At 40.0% G+C, this 18,402-nt stretch overlaps 2 protein-coding genes across 3 annotated transcripts; both read left to right on the top strand.

Moving 5' to 3' along the window:
* The first annotated feature begins 1,471 nt into the window (after positions 1 to 1,471).
* LOC132121151 (sulfotransferase 2B1-like) lies at positions 1,472 to 9,669 on the top strand. Of its 2 annotated transcripts, none has more exons than XM_059530329.1 (6): positions 1,472 to 1,662; positions 2,900 to 3,111; positions 3,203 to 3,329; positions 8,355 to 8,449; positions 9,106 to 9,286; positions 9,472 to 9,669. In XM_059530329.1, the coding sequence occupies exons 1-6, from the start codon at positions 1,482 to 1,484 to the stop codon at positions 9,579 to 9,581; spliced, it is 906 nt and encodes a 301-aa protein (XP_059386312.1). In that variant the 5' UTR covers positions 1,472 to 1,481; the 3' UTR covers positions 9,582 to 9,669. The 2 variants fall into 2 exon arrangements, with proteins under 2 accessions (XP_059386312.1, XP_059386313.1); XM_059530330.1 differs by having other exon boundaries at positions 1,496 to 1,557.
* Positions 9,670 to 12,373: 2,704 nt separating this feature from the next.
* Positions 12,374 to 15,799, top strand: LOC132121150 (sulfotransferase 2B1-like). Its single transcript, XM_059530328.1, has 6 exons — positions 12,374 to 12,648; positions 13,471 to 13,682; positions 13,773 to 13,899; positions 14,338 to 14,432; positions 14,731 to 14,911; positions 15,240 to 15,799. The coding sequence occupies exons 1-6, from the start codon at positions 12,402 to 12,404 to the stop codon at positions 15,347 to 15,349; spliced, it is 972 nt and encodes a 323-aa protein (XP_059386311.1). The 5' UTR covers positions 12,374 to 12,401; the 3' UTR covers positions 15,350 to 15,799.
* The last annotated feature ends 2,603 nt before the right edge of the window (positions 15,800 to 18,402 follow it).

Here is an 18,402-nt window from a genome sequence, read left to right as displayed (position 1 = left end):
GCCAACAACAAACAGGAAGTGACGTCTAAATGAGTTATGGTGCAGAGCTTTAAATGTGTGTTTGTTGTTCATTTGTGACATTGCTCTTCATTAACTGGGTGCAAGTATGTAAGTATATGATGTACAGCAAAACTAAGGCAACGTAGGTTTTTGTCTACAGTCCAGCAGAGATCAGAGCGATCATTTTGGAGACTCTTCCAGGTCCAACTCACGTTGCTGCTGTTTTTAGCTGATGTGAAAATAGATATAACAATGCTCTATTCAAACATAAAGTGATTCATGAATGCTTCGGAAATCAGATCTAAGGTAACAGAAGTTAACTGTAAAACAAATGCACTGCACTAAACATTTTTTATATGTTATACAAAATATAACTTTTACAAAATAACTAGAACTCTAAAATTGCTATAATCAAAGTTATACTTCTGTATTCCAAATTTGAAGTTGACATCACAAAAAAAAAAAAATAAGTTGTTTAGCCACTATACCAAAACTGGGTGACACCCAAACTCCTTTTTTTTATCACTAGTGTCACAAATCCCCAGATTATCACAACCTTCACTAACATTTTATAAAAGTTATTAAAATGTTTGGGCAAAGTAATGTTTATAGAACACTTTTGTGTTTTGCAATCTTTATTGCATAATGTAAAATAAATAAATGTTTGGCTGCATAGTTTTAGATTGACTGACTATACCATTTGCATGCCACATTCAGAGACAGTTTCATACAGCCCTTTGGCCTCTATTACAAGCATAAAACAGTCTGCATATGAAACATAAAACGGTAACACTTAAAGCCTTTTTATAATTTGCATTATAAAAAAAATACATTAATTATGCACATTACAATGCATTGTATGATCTCATGAATTATTGGAGCCATAGTTAGAATATTTTATCTATTCTTTGTTGCACCTTTAGAAAGTCCAGTATAATGCATTAAAACATGTGCCAAATAAACCTTCACATATTATAATGCATTTTAACTTTGGTACTGTTCAAAAGTTAAAAAAAAAATTCTAGTCTCTTCTGCTCCAAAAGGCTGTATTTATTTGATCAAAAACTACAGTAAAAATTGTGAAATATTATTATAATGTAAAACAGCTGTTCTCTGTGTGAATCTCTATTAAAGTGTAATTTATTTCTGTGATGCTCCGCTGTATTTTCACATGTGTGTCACATGATCTTCAGAAATCATGAAAATATGATGATTTACTGCTCAAGAAACATGTCAAAAAAAGTCTGTAAACTGAGTGTACTGTCAATAACTTCATGGTTGGAGACATTATTTCCTGTATTATAATAAAGTTTTGCAGCAAACAGATGGCATTAGCTAAGCATCAGGAACATGAATGTATTGCAAAGTTGATGACATTCATTTGGTTCCTTGACAAAAGCACAAACAGTTGCGAAAGATCCCATTTATGATCTGTTGACTGTACTGAAGGTCTGGAGAATGAAGGAGGAGTAATTCACTTAATGCTCACAGGATCTGCATTTGAGTCTGCAGTGCTTCAGAACATGACGGAGGCTGAGCTGTACTCGCTGTATAAAGGTGTGTATGTGCCGATGCATTTACATCCTCCTGAAAGCCTGAGATACTGCGAGGAGTTCACTTTCCATCCGGAGGACATCCTGATCGCCACTTACCCCAAATCTGGTGAGCTTTAGGACTTTATGATGCAGATCATACTAAATGCACTAAAATGTATTGAATGTTTACTTTGTAGTGTACTTCAAATCTTAAAAGTATATATATATTTAAAACTGCACTTGCAGATAATATAATATTAATAAAAAAAAACAGGCCACTTAAAGAGAGACACTTTCAATATTATTTCTTAACACTTTAGCAGATGTCAGTGTCAAATTAAGTTTTACTTTAAAGCACAATTTAAATCATTAAGTTTCAATTAGGGCTGTCAATACAATTAAATGCGATTAATCTCATCCAAAATAAATGTTTGTGTTTACATTATATGTATATTTATATGCATATACATTAAATAAATATTTACACTTGTATATATGTATTCCTATTTATATATGATTTTCTTAAATATATACATGTATGTTTGTGTATCTATATATACATGACAAATATACAAAGCATGCACACACATACAGTATATCATGCAAACACAAACTTTTATTTTGGATGTGAGTAAATGAGATTAATCGATTTGACAGGCCTAGTTGTAATAATCATTTGTTGTGCTTTGAAGAACTATGCTTATTTTGATGTGATGACTAACATACTAAAGCACTTGTAAAGAAATTTAACTGTAAAATGTTATTTAATATATTAGATTAAAGTATAATATATTTAAATGTACTACAACTTCACAATTGAAAATAAACATTTTCAATAGAAATTATATGAAAGTATATTTTAGTTTATCATAAATGGCCATACAGTACACTTTAATTATTTTAAAAAAGACAATATACAATTCTAAATTTACATATACTTTAAGTGGGTAAAAAAAAAATCAAACTTAAGTTAACTAATCACATTTAATGTACTGTAAATGTAAAATAATGTGTTTTCATTTAATTGTAAATAACATGCATTTTAATTAAGTCACATGCTTTTAAAGTACCTTAATTCCTAGTGATACTCTTTTTCACAAGGGATTGCTTTGCTTGCTTGAGTTTTGTTTTTAAGACTTTTAAGACTCAAGCTAAATGCAGAAAGGCAAACTCAGTCTTTTATTGTTATGCAGGTCTGTGTCACTTAAAAGTAAACTACGAAAAACTCTTTTAAAAATCTACTTTAAAATGCATGTGCCAAGTTCTTATAAATGCACTCTTTGTTGGCTTTGCAACACTTTATGGCGTATTCCTATGTGTGAATGAAAGTGAGCTGGAGCTGTGAGCTGTGCTTGGCTCCACAGGCACAACATGGATGCAGGAGGTGGTTCCTCTGATCTTGAGTGAAGGTGATCTGACTCCGGTGCTGACGGTGCCAAACTGGGACCGAGTGCCATGGCTGGAGGAACACCGGGCGATCCTGCTGAATCTGGAGCAGAGAGCTTCTCCACGCGTCTTTGCAACTCACTTCCATCACCACATGATGAACCAGTCTTACTTCAAAATAAAGCCCAGGGTAAAAACCGCTCTCAAGACGGAATAAATCACACATTGTGCACCATTTAATAAAATGCATTCAGATAATTGTGTTGTGCTCTGTGCTCCAGGTTCTTTATGTCCTGCGTAACCCCAAAGATGTGTTCACGTCCTCGTATCACTTCTATGGAATGGCCTCATACCTGGTGAATCCGGGAACCCAAGACGAGTTCATGGAGAAGTTCCTTGATGGAAACGGTATGGACTTCAAGGCTAAATAATTCTTACTATGAGCATCTTAAACTGGATTGCTGGATTTAGAGCTTGTTCAATCTTTATTTTACTGGATAAAACACCAAAAATTGTGGAGCATTGGCAATCTTGTGAATCAACAGCAATTCCCCTATACAGACAGACAGACAGACAGAGAGACAGACAGACAGACAAACAGACAGACAAACAGACAGACAGACAAACAGACAGACAGAGAGACAGACAGACAGACAGACAGACAGACAAACAGACAGACAGTGTCACGTTTCCTTATTTGGTCATCTTCCTTTTCTTGTTTTAGTTAATTGATTGATCCTCACCTGTCTCCTGTTCCCTCATTACCTTCTGTGTGTATTAATACCCGTTCTGTTCAGTTCCTCTTGGTCCGTGATTGTCGATGTTTATCATTGTTGATATCGTTGTTGATGTGTTTGTTGTATGCTAAATGTAATATTGTTAATATAGTCTGTACCTTCTTCGTTTTCATCAGTAAACTCCTTATTTGTTCCAGGTCCTCGTCTCTCCCTTTGTTTTACGTTTAGCACTACCTCACCTGTAACAGAATCACGGACCTAACAGTATAGTTAATTTAGCGGCGTTTTTTCTTTCATTTATTTTTTGCTTTTTTTTCCTCCTCTCCCGGAATGGCCATCCCAGCAGTCCGTCTCCTATGCCTGGAGCAACTGGACCGTTCGCTGGAGGACCACACCAGGGACTTTCTAGATCTGCCGTGCCTTATTCACTTCCCCGACCGCTCGCTCTCTAACTTTTTCTACACCGGCCTGAGTGAGCGGAGTAAGGCACGCCTACCAGCGAACGGTCCCCGAGAGGATTTCGCCGCTTTTGTGGAGTGGGTGCTGGAGAAGAATGGATCTTCGTGGACCATCAGCACCGCCGAAGAGGATATCTCCAGCCCCACTTCCGACCCAGAGACCAGCCAGCCACCATCAAGCCACACGGAGCCAGAGCCCGAGCCGATTCGGGACGTCGAGAGCGCGACTGACCAGGTGTGTGAGCTGGCAACACCGTGCATCATGGGAGTCCTCGTGGAGATTGAGGGCGTGGAGGAAAGCCCTGCCCACACTCCTGCGACTGAGGGTGAGCTGTAGTCGGTCTCGGGAGATATGGAGCTTGTGGACTTGTGGATCTCATGGACTGGTCTATGGAGGTAATTCTTGTATTACCTGTTTTTCCGCTGGTTCCATCCAGCCCTGATCCCCTTGTATACCCTCTCAGTCTCCCACTCCTACCTCCTCCAGTCAGCTCCTCTGCTCCATATCCGCTGGTTCCGCCCAGCCCTGAATTTTTTGTTTCTCCGCTGGTTCCGCCCAGCCCTGAATTTTCTGTTTCTCCGCTGGTTCCGCCCAGCTATGAATTTTCTGTCTCTCCGCTGGTTCCGCCCAGCTATGAATTTTCTGTCTCTCCGCTGGTTCCGCCCAGCTCTGAATTTCCTATGTCTCCTCTGGTTCCGCCCAGCTCTGAATTGCCTATGTCTCCGCTGGTTCCGCCCAGCTCTGAATTTTCTGTCTCTCCGCTGGTTCCGCCCAGCTCTGAATTTCCTATGTCTCTGCTGGTTCCGCCCAGCTCTGATTTTCCTATGTCTCCGCAGGTTCCGCCCAGCTCTGAATTTCCTATGTCTCCTGTACTCCTTCCCAGCCTCCCTCTCCCACCGCTGGTTCCGTCCAGCCCTGATCCTCCTGTGTTTCCTCCCATCCTTCCTCTCTCTCCTCCTCCTAGACCAGCCAGTTCCTCGTCATCCCTGCTGGTGCCAGTCAGTCCCGCAGCTCACCCTCAGTCCGCGCCATCTGGGTGCGATGGTTCGCCGCTGGACTGCCAGTCTCCAGCTCCGCCTTGGCATGTTAAGGCCCTGTCTCCGCCTCCAGCCTCCGAGCCCTGGACTCCTCCTCGGTCCTTCGACCCAGCGGCTCCACCTTGGCTCTTAGCTCCCTCGTCTCCACCGTGGCCTGTCATCCCACCTGCTCCACCAGGCTCCCTCGTCCCTCCGGCTCCACCTTGGTCAGTCGTCGACCATCCGCCGCCTCGGGACTCCACTCCTCTGGTTCCACCTCATCACTTCATCCCTCCGGCTCTGTCAGGCTCCTCCTTCCCTCTGGTTCCACCATCATCCTCCATCACTCCGGCTACACAGCAGTCTTCCAGGACCCCGCCTCCGCCTTGGTCGCCAGAGCCTTATGCTCCACCTAGGCCCTCCGGATCCTCGACGTCACCCTGGCTCTGCGGCTGTGCTGCTCCATCTTGGGCTCCTCACCCACCGGTGCAATCTCCTCCTGTCGGCCCCCTGGTGTCGTCGGCCGCTTCTCCACCGTGGCTCCTCCCGCCGTCGACTCCACCGTGGATCTCCGTCCTGGCTGGTCTCTGGTGGACCATCTGGCTCCTCCTGCTCCGGGCTCCTCCCTGGCTCCTCCCTCCATCCACTCCGCTCTGGTCCCTACCTCCATGCTCCCTCGTCACCTGCTCCTGGCCTGCTCCTCGCCCGCCTCCAGAACCCCCACCCTCCCTCCGCTGGTATTCCTCTTGCGGTGCGAGGACGCACCGTTCCGGGAGGGGGCGAACTGTCACGTTTCCTTATTTGGTCATCTTCCTTTTCTTGTTTTAGTTAATTGATTGATCCTCACCTGTCTCCTGTTCTCTCATTACCTTCTGTGTGTATTAATACCCGTTCTGTTCAGTTCCTCTTGGTCCGTGATTGTCGATGTTTATCATTGTTGATTATCGTTGTTGATGTGTTTGTTGTATGCTAAATGTAATATTGTTAATATAGTCTGTACCTCCTTCGTTTTCATCAGTAAACTCCTTATTTGTTCCAGATCCTCGTCTCTCCCTTTGTTTTACATTTAGGACTACCTCACCTGTAACAGACAGAGAGACAGACAGACAGACAGATAGATAGATAAATAGATATAGACAACTTATATATATATATATATATATATATATATACAATTTTATAGTCATGAAAATAAAGAAAACTCTTTGAATGAGAAAGGGTGTCCATACTTTTGGTCTGTACTATATATATATATATATATATATATATATATATAGCTGCTCTGATTACATCTCGAGAGACTGATTCCCTTAGTAGACTATTTGGCAGCATGGAAACTACTGCCAAATGTGTCTCCGTGTGTCCTGCACACTGTAGAGAGAGGCTACAGAATCAAGTTCGGTTCTCCACCACCTCGTTTCAAATGAGTCATTCCCATGCCAGTGGGCCCCGAGCAGCTTCTGGTCATGGAACAAGAAGTAGAGAGTCTCTTGAGGAAGGAGACCTTCGAGGTGGTCCCTCTGCTTTCACCATTACAGAGGACCACTTATCTAGGTGTGAGGGATTAGACCACGATGCAGGCACGTATGTCTCCTGCTCGGATTGAGTCATTCCTCACCGCAGTTGCAAGGGGCAGAGAAGACCGGTCACTCAATGTCAAGCAGTTTCAGAAACCCGCTTCACACAGTCAAGGTCACATGGCGATGCCTACGGTCTATGGAGGCATATAAACTGCCTGGAGATGCTGGCTGTGCTTTGGGCACTAAAACACTTTCTCCCAGACCTAAGAGGTAACTATGTGTTGGTGCGCACCGACAACACAGCAGAGGCCTCTCATATCAACCACCAAGGAGGTCTGCGCTCACGTCGTTTGTACAAACTAGTATAGCAGATCCTTGTGGGTCCCAGGGCAAACTCCTCTCGCTGAGAGCAGATTACATTCCTGGGCATCTGAATATGGGAACAGACATCCTTATGAGGCAGGGGACGAGGCCAAGGGGAGTAGAGGCTTCACACCGAGGTGGTAAAGAAGATATGGAAAAAATTTTGACAGGCTCAGGTGGACCTGTTTGTGACTCGAGAGACTTCACACTCTCCCCTCTGCTTCTCTTTGACTCATCCAGCTCCATTGGTAAGGTTCCAAGGTACAGATGTGGCGGAGGCTTGATTTTTTAAGACTTTCCCCTGATTGCTCTGCTCCTGGGAGTTCTGGAGGGGTCCGTCTGCTATTAGTAGCCACGTTCTGGCCGGGCCGAGCATTAGTGGTGGCCAGTTAGTGGGCAGACACTCCCTAGTTACAAGTTTCCTCCATGGTGCACTGAGTCTGAGGCCTCCTGTACGAGCTCGTGTTCCCACATGGGACCTGGCTGTGGTGCTAGAAGCTCTCTGTAGGCCTCCCTTCAAGCCTATCGTGGAGATCTCTGATCGCCACCTTACTATCAAAACTACCTTTCTTCTGGCGATATCTTCTCTCAAGAGAGTTGAGATCTGCAGGCCCTCTCAGTGGCCCTTTCCTATTTTGACTTTGCGCCCAGTCTGTCCCAAGTGTTTCTGTACCCTTGAGTGGGGTATGTTCCTAAGGTCCCATCCTCTACACCACGGCCTGTCGTACTCCAAGCCTTCAGTCCTCCTCCCTTCAGGGAGCCAGACCAGGAAAAGCTTAATTGTATGTGTCCAGTGCACTGGAGCAGTGGATCCATATGTCCACAGAGCTGCCTTGTGGAGAAGGGCGGACCAGCTGCTGGTGTGCTATGATCCCTGTAAAAGAGATTTGCTTATGAGTCCTCTGATCTCCCCTCACCTCCAGGGGTCAAAGCTTACTTTAGAAGGAGTGTTGCTGCCTCCAAGGCCTTCTTGCCAGGTGTCTCGATGTAGGACATCTGTGACCCTGCGGGATGGTCCACGCCCCTAACCTTTGTCAGGTTCTGTGACCTAGATATGCGAGCCACTCCTGGCTCTTCTGTTCTCTCGCCCGAACTGTGCAGGATTCCACACTAGGCAAAGATTTGAAAGTCTGGCGGCTTGGGCATTCTCGTTCCCAAAGTGTTCTCCAATGCAGCTCGAGTTACTGAAGAGGAATGTCATCTATTGGACTGATTACACATGTGACGTGTGTGTGTGTGTTTCTTTGTAGTAGGGGCCCATTCTTTCCTTTTTGTTTTGTAATGTAGTTGTTACATGTTTTGTAAAATTTGCTCAAGCCTAATGTCTTTTATTCACAGTCATGTTCGGTTCCTGGTTTGATCATGTCAAAGGCTGGATTCATGCTGAAGAACAGGAATCCATACTGTACATTTTCTATGAGGAGATGATCGCTGTAAGTACTTCACAGCAGGACTGAATGTGCAGCTTCAGTTTATTACATTATTTTTACTAGTTCATAGGTTTCTGTAGCAGGGTTAACTGGTTTAGCTTTACTCTTGTTATAAATTATATATATTTTTAAATACGTATTGCTTGGTCAGAAGACTCTGAGAAATATTAAATGGCCTTAACACATTAAAAATCTAAGTAAATCAGAAGTTTTTGCAATCAGTAACATTCCTTTTTATTGGTTTTAATATTAATCTAAAAATGCGAAGGCAAATTTAACTTAACTATTATAGTCTAAAGGTTTCTCTCATATGTGTGAGCAGCTCTTCCAGTATCAGAGATTATGTTATCTCATGTTGTAAACTTGCCAAGGACTCCAAGGCCCTTTTCAAGGTCTCTCTGGTGCAATCACCACTTTCTCAACTCCTCATAACCTCAGCTAAACTTGCAGATGTCCAAAATCCCCTGAAGTCTTCCAGCTGAAATTCTCAAACAACATATCATTTAAACAAACAATGAGACAGCGTAAATGCATTTTATTCATGCTATACGGCAATAAATGATCAAATGAAGGAGGATTTGGGATGATTGGCATTCTTTTTTGGTACAGTAAAACACTGACATATTTGTGAATCATGAGATGATTCTAATGTTTGCCAGGATTTGAAAGGATCCGTGGAGAAAATGGCCAAGTTTCTTGGTAAATCTCTGAGTCCAGACATGATGGAGAATATCACCAAGCACTGCGTCTTCAAGAGCATGAAACAAAACAAAATGTCCAACCTTTCTCTGGTCCCAGAGGAATACATGGACCAGAAGAAATCTGAATTCCTGAGGAAAGGTAACAAATCACATAACAGCTTAATGGGGAGGACAAAAAAGAAAAACCTGACATCATGTCCTCACTTTAATACAATGCTTCAAAAAGTAGGAAAAAACACCTCAAACCTTCACTTAAATATCATTTGACTTTATTCATGTTCATAAAGTTTTTTTTTTCTTTTTTTTCTTGCTTTATTCTGTCAGGAATTGCTGGCGACTGGAAGAATCTGTTCACTGAAGCCCAAGAGCAGCGATTTGATGCTGTATACAACGAGAAAATGAGAGATGTGACATTCAAATTCATGTGGGACTGAAAAAAATATATTTAATATTGCTTTTAATAAACCTTTGGTGCACATTCACTACAACAGAAAGATATTCAACAGACCTTTTTTAATAAAAGACATTTAAATTATTAACGATTAATTTAACAGTTTAACCATTAATAATACTTATTGTTGTGATTTGCAATTTTTTTCTGCCTTTCTTCTGTATTATGGTAAAATAGAAAAATATATATATATACAGTATATATAGTGACATGAGTTTATGTGATAATGTACACAATGTCCATTCATTAAAATCAGTAGAATCTTTTAAACCTTTGTTCAGGTGTCCCGGGTGGAAATCTTCCATTTAGATAATGTTTAATAAGTGCTTGATTTGCATGAGCTTGACCAAAATATTCCCTACAAGATATTAGAAACATAAAATACATGCTATTGTAGACACAAATAGGGTGACCACCTGCTAATAAGCCCATGGGGGGACAAGGGGTATGTTTCTGAGGGACAATGTGGGAGTCGGACACCTTGCGCGGCGGTGCCCCCACCCCATGGGCAGACTCACTGATAGTGGTTTACCCATTTCTAGCACATACCACCTTACATGGTATGTGCATTGCATATTAGTAAAGGCAGGCGCATGAAGAAAAAAAACAGTTTTAAACAGGACACACCTTCTCTTTTTTAATTTATGATGGTGGTGCCTCAGAGTCTCTTTCTCCATTTTTCGTTCCTTCCCAGTGTGTCTGGTATACACATGCGTGCGCTGTCATGACAACAACGAAAAAGTTGACAACAACCTAGTCAGCAGTTCAACTGAGGGGTGGGTGTGGCAACAGTAGCGTGCTGAACTGTCAAGTGATGTTCGTTTGAGGATATAGAGCGACCAACCTTTTTTGAGCAAGCATTGATTATGCGTGACACAGTCTCAATTTGTGGGACGCATGAATTGGGCTCCAAACGCTGAGCGCGCACGCGCTACGTGGGACGGGGCAGAGGTGGGTAGAGTACCCAAAAACTGTACTCAAGTAAAAGTAAAAGTACTTCTAGAAATATTTACTCAAGTAAAAGTAAAAGTACTAGTCTTGAATAGTTACTTGAGTAAGAGTAAAAGAGTATCGGATAAAAAATCTACTCAAGTAGTTAGTTACTAGTTACTTTGGGTCATATATACTGAGCCTATTTTTATTTAGATATATAGATAACATGTATGTAATGTATGTGTGTGTGTATAAATGTATATATTTCATCATCCTTTACTCCAATTTATGTAATTTATTATAAGAGCTTGTCTGTTTACTTAAGTAACAGATATAGGTGTCATGCCATAACATATTTTTAATACGACTGACTTTATATTAAATTTGAATTTAACATTGAAAGTTAATGTGATATAAATATTGCTACTAATCTTTCATTGTTCAGAAAGAGAGCAAATAACATTTACATTATTAAAGATCATTTTCACTGACAGTCTAGATTTCAATCACTCTCAGAAACTCAGAGATTCGTACACACATCTGCACTTTGTTGTTTCTGACGAGAGAATTCGCCAGAAAGAGGTATTCAGTCAGTGAGCGAGTGAAGGAAGCACCGGTATTTCAGCGATGACTCATCTGAACGCCTCTGATTGGCCAATGCTTTAATAAGCTCAAAAGAATCATGTGTGATTGGTTATAATGCGCAGCGCTGTATAAACGCATCTATCTCTGGCTCAGCGCCAGCAGGCAATCACAGATCTGAATTTAGCAGCTGACTTGCACCAGTGTGATTGTATTAAAATTAATAAAATCTTAATCGGCTATTTTTTGTCTTTTGGAAGCTGCATTCAACTTGACTCCCCTCTGTTATAAGCCACACACGTACAACAAACTAATGTCACAGTGGTATCGTGTACTGTAATCGAATGTAGCCCAAGTTATTACCTGTTAAACAGTAGACAGCACACGCGGTGTTCATCTAATAAGGATCTCCATCGCTAGCAAATAATAGCCTTTGCAGATTTCAATTCAGTGCAGTTCCAGCCACGTTTTCAGCGCTCTTTCTGTTCTTAAACGTTACAACTCCGAGTGAACCACTTCAGACGCTCAGCGCGTGCGGCAGGGAACTGAACGACTCATTCAAACTGATTCATGAACCAATTCACTCTTTTGCCAATTGGTTTGATCAAGCCTTTGAACAGAATTGACTCAAAAGAATGAATCATTCGCGAATGGGCATCGCTCATTGCCCAGAGAAAAGTAGACGGTGCGTTTGGAACAAACTGAAGCATTTATAACATTTATTGCATTAAGATAAAGTAACGAGAGGAGCCTCGCCTACAGTAACGAAGTAAAAGTACAGATTTTCCCCCAAAAATTTACTCAAGTAAGAGTATAAAGTACCCATCTTTAAATATACTCCGAAAAGTATTCGTTACCCCAAAAAATTACTCAAGTAAATGTAACGAAGTAAATGTAACTCGTTACTACCCACCTCTGGGACGGGGGGTCACCCTAGACACAAACTAGCCTGTTAAAACACGTCTGTCAAAAATATTGATATTGCATACACTTACTGTACTGTATATTTCTCAAGTTTGTGGTGTAAAACCACATGCAATGTCTGTTTTGCAATTGTTCTGCTGGCATCTGACCTTTTGAGTTTGAGAGCCCTGCTGTGTTATGCCATAATTTCATATCATATTTTATAGTGAGTTTATATCCAGCAGAAGACCTGTGCTTCACTACTGCAAATTTGTCATAAGTAATAAAAATCATATAGTATTGCACAATAAAATAAATGATTTTGACATGTGTTTCCTTTACATGAAAAAGAGTTGCGTAAGAGTTTGCAGGATGTGCTGCTTGCATGAAGATCCAGACAGTGAAGAAAATTATCAGAACAGCAGCATTACTGCGCGCTCCTCTCGCTCTGTCTCACACAGGATCTGCATTTGAGTCTGCAGTGCTTCAGAACATGACGGAGGCTGAGCTGTACTCGCTGTATAAAGGTGTGTATGTGCCGACACATTTACACCCTCCTGAGAGCCTGAGATACTGCGAGGAGTTCACTTTCCGTCCGGAGGACATCCTGATCGCCACTTACCCCAAATCTGGTGAGCTTTAGGACTTTATGATGCAGATCACTGGAAAAGAATAATTCAGCAGATAGCAGCCTACTGGAAACCTCTTTATCGTGTAGTTAGTTCATGTCAGCTGTTCCTTTAAATTATATTTATTAACACGCTGTAAGAAATCATTTTTATAAGTTGAATGTCTTTCTACTCCAAAACTGTACCATATGTTTAATTAAATGTGTTACTTGTTAAATTTACTAGCAATTTCTGAGTGAAAATTGTTTCTACACTTTTTTATATTATATAAGTTTAAATGAATGCTTAATGCTTTAATGTGGTTAATTCATGTTTAACAGATGGAATCTTATGGTAAAGTTCCAGTAAAATAACTTTCTAGATTTTAGAGTGAAAATGCAATAGATTTCTGATAAAAACAAAAGTTATCATGTTTATAAATACTGGTTCCACTTAATTACTGTAAGATACTGTAACAAAATAACTGCTGTTAGCAGAAAATACAATTGGGTTATGATTTTAAGCAAGAATAATTACAGAAAGACAATTTTCATACTCCAGAATACTGTTTAGGTAGGCAGCTCACTACATGGTCTGTTTTCACATTCTCACACCCTCTTTTCATGATAAAAACAGCTTTGTATTGGAATGTTTGTAATGTAGGAACGGGCGTGAATGTTTATAATTATTAAAGGGATCCCTTCAAAGTCCAAAACAACTTAAGACTTTAAAATGCATGTGCCAAGTTCTTATAAATGCACTCTGTTTCCTTTGCAACACTTTATGGCGTATTCCTATGTGTGAATGAAAGTGAGCTGGAGCTGTGAGCTGTGCTTGGCTCCACAGGCACAACATGGATGCAGGAGGTGGTTCCTCTGATCTTGAGTGAAGGTGATCTGACTCCGGTGCTGACGGTGCCAAACTGGGACCGAGTGCCATGGCTGGAGGAACACCGGGCGATCCTGCTGAATCTGGAGCAGAGAGCTTCTCCACGCGTCTTTGCAACTCACTTCCATCACCACATGATGAACCAGTCTTACTTCAAAATAAAGCCCAGGGTAAAACCGCTCTCAAGACGGAATAAATCACACATTGTGCACCATTTAATAAAATGCATTCAGATCATTGTGTTGTGCTCTGTGCTCCAGGTCCTTTATGTCCTGCGTAACCCCAAAGATGTGTTCACGTCCTCGTATCACTACTATGGAATGGCCTCATACCTGGTGAATCCGGGAACCCAAGACGAGTTCATGGAGAAGTTCCTTGATGGAAAGAGTATGCATTAACAGAGTGAATATGTTTCAATGCGCATCCTATAAGAGCAAAGTACAAAAGTGAGGCGTGCAACAAATCACTGTTCTCGTTCATATTCAAGTAGTGTTTACAGCGGTAACCAAGGAAACACTGTATCGCTGCTGTTCCATAAGCGCCCCCTGCTGTCAGAGAATAATTCTGCTTCTCATTCAGTCCATCTGTTGTTTCTGTTTCATCAAAATTAGTTTTATGTTGCATAAAAAACATACTGTTTTTGCTTTAAATCTTGAAATTATTCTAATTTGCATCAAAGACTGCTCATGCTACATGTAGCATCTTTGTTCGGATTGTGATTCAAATGCAGCTTTGCAATCGTTTTATGCATTTGATAAAAGCGTCTGCTAAATGTAAAAATTTTAATGAAACCCAGCACTTAATCCTGATGTCTTTTATTCACAGTCATTTTCGGTTCCTGGTTTGATCATGTCAAAGACTGGATTAATGCTGAAGAACAGGAATCCATACAGTACATTTTCTATGAGGAGATGATCGCTGTAAGTACTTTACTGTAGGTCACACTAGACTTACTTGTGCTCCAGAGCAATGCTTTCCAGCATCTTCAGTACTGGCTTACAAGAAAATCTGAATACAGAATGCAGCCTTCTTTTCTTATTTTTTACAATACTAATTATATATATATATATATATATATATATATATATATATATATATATATATATATATAATATTGTTTTTTTTTTACATTTTTGTGTTGAGCTGGACAGTACAGTATGAAATCCTTGTAAAAATGTTTCTTGGTTTCTAACATGAGATCATACAAATCTTTGCCAGGATTTGAAAGGATCCGTGGAGAAAATTGCCAAGTTTCTTGGTAAATCTCTGAGTTCAGACGTGACAGAGAAGATCGCTGATCACTGCGTCTTCAAGAACATGAAACAAAACAAAATGTCCAACTTTTCTCTGGTTCCAGAGGAATACATGGACCAGAAGAAATCTGAATTCCTGAGGAAAGGTAACAAATATGAACACAACTCCTCTGTGACTACACTGTCTCACCTTTTCAGACAATGAAAAACAACTGAAGCTTTCATGCATTAATCATTTTTAATAATTGTATTATAATGGGACTAGTTTGTCATGAAAAGTATAAAAAAAACAAACAAAAAAAAAGTAGTTTGACACGAGACTGAGTGATTTATTTATTTATTTATTTTAATTTTTGTGTGAAGTCAATGAGCAAGTTTTACAGCAGCTTTAACAGCCTAGTATTGTTTCACTTGAATATGGTCTGATGGTATGCAGATGTGCTCAGGATTGCTCGTCTTGCTTTATTCTGTCAGGAATTGCTGGAGACTGGAAGAATCTGTTCACTGAAGCCCAAGAGCAGCGATTTGATGCTGTATACAATGAGGAAATGAGAGATGTGACATTCAAATTTATGTGGGACTGAAAAAATACAACTAGTTATTCTTGTTTACGTAGAATAAGCACATTAACCCTTTTTTGCTTATCTATTAAAACATTAAGGTCTATAACACTGACTATTTTAATCATTCAGAATGAGATATTTGCATGTGCTTTTTATGTATAACACTTTTATATGTATAACTAACTTTAAAATGGCTAGAAGCAAAAACTAATTTTATTCTACCTATTTTAAAAAGACTGATTTGAAGAAAAAGATTATTAACATTACTCCTTTGAATGAAAGTACTTCTTAAATTCATTTTTAAGCTTTTGTTGCATGCAAGTCTAATAAATTCATAGATAGCATTGAGTAAAAATTATTTAATTACTAGCTACTAACAGTGTGTTTATTACTGTACTAATTACTCTCTCTAAAAATGATTGCCTTGCTTATTAGTTTTTATACATATATACATGTGGCAAGGGGGGGGCATGGTTTAGCGCAGGGGTTCTTAACCTTTTTGGATGTCGGGGCCCAAATTTTACAGTACAAAGTGGCCCAGGGCCCAATCAAATATTAGCACTGTATTGGTTTATTGACCTCAGCCTTGGTTTGATTTGTATTCAATAACTAAATGAAATCCACTTGCAGTTTAACAGTTTATTATTCATGTGTATATTTATTTATTTTATTTATTAACATATCTTTATTGCGAGGATTAACCCCTTGAGATGAAACATCTCATTTTCGAGGGGGTCCTCCAGTACATCAAAGCAAAATGAACCAAATCAGCAGAGCAAATATCACGGTCAAAAACAGCACAACAAAACACAACAACACACTCATTCCAGCTCACAATGCTCAACCCCACCCCACCCAGCACGAACCCCACAAGTGACATGACAAAAAACAACCACATGACTAGCATTGCACAAGATCAAGGACTAAGAGGAACACAAACAAGAACATTGATGATGATAATAACAATAATAATAATAATAATAAATAAATAAAAATAAGGACATAAAAATGAGAGAGAGTAAACACATGACCAATGAATTCAAGTCCAAGGTCAAACAAAACTAGAAACAAAGACAATTGTTCCGAAGATGTTCCCCGAGGGCCCTTCGAAACTCTGTAAGTGAAGTTAAAGAACGGATAGAAAATGGAAGATTATTCCAATCATATGGAGCCTTAAAACAAAATGCATATTTCCCTACCTGTCTTTTAACTCTAGGAACAACAAAAAAGATCTGATCATTGTGTCGCAGGCTGTATAGCGAATTATAAAGCACCAAGTGTTGCTTGAGATAAACTGAATAATTCAAGTAAAAACTTTAAAAAATAAATTGTAACCAGTGATACTGTCTCCTGGCAGAAGGGGCAAACCAGGACAGATGTCTGTACAACAAAGGGACAGCGGAGAACAAAACGGCAAAGACTGTTGTAGACCACACCAATGGAATGCAAACAAGAAGCAGTAGTATTCTGATCAATAATATCGGCATAGTCCAAAATAGTCATGAGCAGCTGTAAGACTATTCTTTTCCTGACCAGAAAATTAAAACAGTTAACAGATTGATAAAGTATTTTAAGATTAGAGTTGAGTTTGTTTGCCATTGCTTGTACATGAGTTTTAAAAGATAAATCAGTTTCCAGCCAAACACCAAGATATTTAAAGGTCTCATTTGACTCTAAAGGAGAGGAGTCGAGAAAACAAAGATTAAGGTTGTTTTCACCTATATCCAAGGCTTTCCTATGGAACAATAAAGAGTAGGAGTTTGATTTATTAAGGAGAAGTTTATTAGCCAATAGCCACTGCTGTACAGAATTGAAGTCGTGCTGTAAAGAGAGGTTTATCCCGGAAATGGTAGGTTTACTACAGTAAATAACTGTATCATCGGCATAAAGATGAATATTACAATCTGTACAGCATAAAGGCATATCATTAACAAAGATAGAAAATAATAAAGGTCCGAGAGAAGAACCTTGAGGGATGCCTTTCACTATACCTGTATAATCAGACTGACAACCCCTGTAAGACACACCCTGCCGACGATGATGAAAATAACTATTAAACCAGAGTAAAGATGATCTCGATTAGCCAATAGCATGCAATTTATCCAATAGAAGATAGTAGGGGTGTAACGGTACATGTATTCGTACCGGACTGTTTCGGTACAGGGCTTTTCGGTACGGTGCACGTGTGTACCGAATGACCGAATGCAATATTTTGTTTGCGGAACATACACATTTTCGTGTTTCCAAACGAACATATTAAGTGGTGGAAGTCTCTGCGTTCAGCGCAAATCCCGCCCTGCAGCTGGTGACACACTTCAGGCCGGTGACACACTGGCTGCGTGGCATGAGCGTGGCGTTTCTGCTGTTTGTCAGTTGCGTGACACCTGCTTCGTGTTTTCTGTGTCTTTACACACCAGAATGGTGCCTGACGCGGCGCTGGCGCGCTGCTGCTACTGTAGGTGACAAAGAGGGAGACCGCCGACAGACCAGGATCTTGTCTTCACGACAACAATATCTATACTTCATGTTGAGCATAAATATAAAGCCTACTGATAAAGGACACCGTCAACAGTATTGACGGTGTTTGACAGGTGCAATATGCAAGTGTGTCACCGGCCTAAGGTTTTCAAAAGGCATCACGCGAGTGTGAACATCACTACAACTAGGAAAAAAACGATTGTAATTCAAACGCAGCTCCCGTCGGCATTTAATCAGACCTTTGCTCTTAATTCCGATCGGTCCAACGCAATAACGAAATCTGAGCAGGTCTAAAAACTGAAACTGTTCATGCTGCACTTTACACTTTGGAAAGATATTTTTTTTTTTTTAAATATGAGCAGGCCTACAAGCTAGGATTGGTAATGCTGCACTGTAATCATAGTTATTTATTTATATTTTTCATTATATTTTATTATATGATATTGGTTTGAGACTGAGAGTATTTTATTTAGTGGAGAATTTTGCAGCAGTATTTTATTTCTTATTCTTTTTTATTTTATATATATTTTATTAAAAAGTATTTAAAAAAGTGTAAACAAATTGTTTAAAAAAGTTTATAGTAATAAACAACCTGC

This window comes from Carassius carassius, chromosome 39 (assembly GCF_963082965.1).
Source record: "Carassius carassius chromosome 39, fCarCar2.1, whole genome shotgun sequence".
NCBI classification, from domain to species: Eukaryota; Metazoa; Chordata; class Actinopteri; order Cypriniformes; family Cyprinidae; genus Carassius; species Carassius carassius.
This window is presented reverse-complemented; position numbering and strand designations above follow the sequence as displayed.